Raw genomic sequence first — 4,165 nt, 5'->3', positions numbered from 1 at the left:
AACTAGCCAGTCTGATATTAGTCAGAGGGTGTAATAAGTTAACTAATACCTTTTTGTCGGTTGCCTACTGCTCACTCATACAAAAAGTGTACTTGATTTAGCCACTTCCATACATCTTGCTAAGTCAGTGATAGACAGAAATCAAAAGGTCTTCAGATGAAGTGCCTACTGCTCCTTTCATTCATGCGCCTTTAGTTTGTACTATCCTGGACACAGATTTACGGTAGCATTAGCCTCCTATGATTTACTGGTCATAATTAATTCAAGAAAAGTTCAGAATAAATCAAATATAACAATTTATTATTAGTCAGGTAAAATTGTATCATGCCAATTACATAATGAAACAATTAGAAGCCAATTTAGAAAGGATAATGCAATTGTGAAACATATTGTATCCGCGTGGCAACATGGTTTACTGTAGCTATATTGAAAATAGCCAAGTGTTCCATGCAGGAGACAAACAAATTTTACATAGTCACACATGTAACAGTGCTCCAGGGTTGCACCTGGCTGGAGATAGATAAACATTCCCACAGGCCTAAAGGGGGACACTCCCCCTTCTCAGCAGAACATAATTCTACAAAGGTTTTGAATCTTTCTCACAATATAAATGACTACTTTGAAATTAAAACCAATTTACCAATCGCACAAAGACCTTTAAAATGACACTAAACATGAAGGGGAAAAACAACAGGTTCACAAGATACATGATATGTGGGATATGCGTATTCTTAATGAACTTTGGGTGAAACCTTTTGGGGGGAAAGAGGGAGAGGCAGAGAGGCCAGGGGGAGAAGGGGGTCGTAAATGGGCGAGGAGAGAGGCGTTGTTTGCTCTCTTTGAAGATTTCTTCTCCAGATAAGTTTTATTGTTTTATTGCATGGTGTCTGTTTGGTGTGAGTTCCTGAGTATTGGTTTCATGAAGAGTTAATTTCATAAGGAAATAAATTCAATCCTTTCACTTTCCCCCAACCTGTCTCATACTGGAATCATTACAACCAATATTCTGTTTATTCTGATTTTGAAATGCCCAATTTGTAAGGTAATTTTCATCCTTTTCACCTCTTCATCACTGCTTTGTAAAATTTTTGCTTTGGGACACTGGACAAGCCTTTTTTCCATCATGTTCTTCACATTGTTAACATCATGCACGCTGTATTTTGAAGTGACAGGAGAGTAAGTTCACTTACACTAATTATTTTCAATCAATTTACAGATTTGAATTTTTATTTACCACATTATTAATGGTTAAAACGTGTTTGTGTATAATTCCAAAGTGGTAATTTGGGGCCTCCTAGCATCCTTGTGAGTCTATGTGCCAGACATACTCTGCACCCATAATGGCGCCTCTATGTAAATATATATAGTCATGTATATCAGAAAAAATTAAGATAAAAACAAAGTGGGCAAAGACAGTGGCATAATTCACTTCCTTTTCCATGGTATCGGAATCAGTCTATGAAGGTGGTGGAGCACAAGCAGCACTGACATCCTCATAATCAGGTTCCTCTCTTTGGGAATTCTGGGAAAGGAAGATATTATAGTACTGTGAGCGGTTATTATTTCAGTTTGAAGTAATTTCAGAATCATGTTTTCAGATTTTAGAAAACATGGTTCTAATATATGTTACACTGTATGTTTTGGTCCTATATGGACACCATGTAACTTTGGTAAAACAAAGCAAAGATGGCCATTCTGAATCTGTTAAACTGAGTTTTTCACTATGTTCAGCTTGTGTTGCATGGTTGGTGTAATCTGAACACGTACCTTTGACGTTTTATTTTCAGATGCTATGGTTTGGACTTCTGCATCAGTACATTGTTTGCCGCTGAAGTGCCATGAAATATAATCATATATTTAAAATTAACAGCAGTGAAAAGCGAAGCTGCCAGAAATAGAGCCAGCATCATGAAAGCAGCATGTGGAAGCTCATAGATCAAAATTAATAGAATAAGTAGTGATTTAATTTATTATGAATATCAAGATGGACCATTTTAATTAGCATTCAGATTTTAGGAATGAAATCAACTGTGTGAAGCAATCACATATAATCCTGTATGCATATTCTAACAATTTATTCGAACAAATTGTGTTTTAGAATTAAAAGTACAAAATACAAATACAATATTGGATGAAGTGTTAGTGTTCATTCAACTTGATGAGGACAAGGAATAAGATCATTAGTCTATTTATTGCTAAATGTAAGCAATCCAAAATGATCTGGCCCTTAGCAGTAATGGATCATTAAAGGGGTCATGAATTGAGAAACCACTATCAAACCAAGCTCTGAAAACGACTTTCAGATTTTGTCACATTATTATGAAGTAATAGTGCAACAAAACCCCACCTCTGCATAATAAAATCAACGCCTACTTCTACATCATCACGTCTTTGGCCCCGCCCACTGGTGCATTAGTGAGATGAGAAGGAGAGAAGAGCAATACACGATAAATGGACGAAAAATAGCATTACCTTCCAAAGAATCCTAATCCTAGGAAAGTGATTATTTATTTTGAACTATGTGTATGTTTAAGTAGAGCATTATTTGTTTGTTCGGTGCATTTCACTGTGGATTCTTTGGTAAATCAGTCACAGTTTTGATGCAGGCTTTGCAAACAGACTTATACTGTAAGATTATGGACCTGACAAGTAACGTCTCGGTTACGAATGTAACCCTCGTTCCCTGAAGGAGGACCAATGAATTGGGATCTCGCTTAGAGGGACCAATCTACTTCGAGTGTAAACTAAATGAGCCAATGCACATTGGCATTCGATTATTGCATCCAGCTGCTGCTGATCACAGCGTGAGTATAAGTAGGTAGCAGATGCAGCGCATATTCAGGTTTTCGCCTCCGTTCCCTCCTTCAGGGAACGAGGGTTACATACGTAACCGAGACGTTCCTTTTCAGTCGGTCACTCTCGACGTCACGTCGGAGGACCGACGAATTGGGATCCTACAAAAGGCCACAGCTACTGCCCCTTCCAGTGTCCTGTGGAAGCCACCTGCGCCCCTATTTTTTGGCGTAGGCCCGGGCTTCTTCACAAGAGGACCAGCTACTGCTGCTATGGCACTACCCAATGAGTAAGACTGGATAACACTGGGAAAACGTACCCGTTCTACTTGGAACAGGGGCGTTACGGAAGCTCGAACCTTCCCGAAGGAGGTTTCGGAAGCAATACACATATGGACATCCCTTAGGTGCATATGGAAGAATGGAGGTGATTGAACCCTCTTGGAATGGCAGAAGTCTGCCGGGGAAACACGGGCTCAAGGCTATACCGTGGACTTTACACATATGAGATCCACTTAGGTCTTACATATGGAACCCAGCCTCCTACCGGTTCTCGAGGATTCAGCGAGTGAAGGCCTGGCGCCGGACGCTCCGCCACGTCTGGCTGCCGAGGGGACGGAGGAACTCAACAGGGTCTGCTGTATGGACTCTCTGGAGTGGTTTTGCAAGCCGACCCGAAGCCGGGGCCTCTCAGTGCTTCTACCCGTTTGAGGTGAGAACACAGGAGGATACCGGCTCCACACGAAGTCTATAGAATCTAGCGAATGTGTTAGGGGTCGCCCAGCCCGCAGCCCTACAGATATCTGTCAGCGAGGCGCCACGAGCCAGCGCCCAGGAGGATGCAACACCTCTAGTTGAGTGAGCTCGCAGCCTGAGCGGGCAGGGCACACCCTGTGCCTGATAAGCCAGGGTGATGGTGTCCACTATCCAGTGGGCCATCCTCTGCTTTGAGACGGCATTCCCCTTCTGCCGGCCTCCGTGACAGACAAAGCGCTGGTCTGAGGTCCTGAAGCTTTGCGTCCGGTCTACGTAGCACCTTAAGGCTCGGACGGGACAGAGCAAAGCTAGGGCTGGGTCTGCCTCCTCCGAGGGCAGCGCTTGGAGGTTCACCACCTGATCCCTGAAGGGAGGAGCGGGAACCTTGGGCACGTAGCCGGGCCGGGGCCTCAGGGTTACCTGGGAATCAGCCGGCCCGAACTCTAGGCACAAATCGTTGACCGAAAATGCGTGCAGGTCCTCTACCCTCTTGATGGAGGCCAATGCTAGCAGGAGCAAAGTCTCTTTTCTCATTGAAAGGAACTTCAGCTCAGCCGCCTGCAAAAAGCTCAAATGGGCCCTGCTGTAGTGCCGTGAGCACCAGAGTCAGGTCCCGA

At 43.2% G+C, this 4,165-nt stretch overlaps 1 protein-coding gene across 1 annotated transcript in view; it reads right to left on the bottom strand.

Moving 5' to 3' along the window:
- Positions 1-1,297: 1,297 nt before the first annotated feature.
- LOC107570039 (B-cell receptor CD22-like) overlaps positions 1,298-4,165 on the bottom strand; it is a 14,318-nt gene continuing 11,450 nt past the window's right edge. Inside the window, exons 10-11 of the mRNA XM_016256233.1 lie at positions 1,768-1,828; positions 1,298-1,522 (exon numbers count right to left, since the gene is read on the bottom strand). Coding sequence (XP_016111719.1) covers positions 1,457-1,522; positions 1,768-1,828 — 127 coding nt within the window. The 3' untranslated portion in view covers positions 1,298-1,456. The remainder of the gene's footprint in view (positions 1,523-1,767; positions 1,829-4,165) is intronic.

This window comes from Sinocyclocheilus grahami, unplaced genomic scaffold (assembly GCF_001515645.1).
Source record: "Sinocyclocheilus grahami isolate Dianchi unplaced genomic scaffold, SAMN03320097.WGS_v1.1 scaffold1408.1, whole genome shotgun sequence".
Lineage (NCBI taxonomy): Eukaryota > Metazoa > Chordata > Actinopteri > Cypriniformes > Cyprinidae > Sinocyclocheilus > Sinocyclocheilus grahami.
The sequence above is the reverse complement of the archived record's forward strand: the minus strand, read 5'-3'. Positions and strand labels throughout refer to the sequence as shown.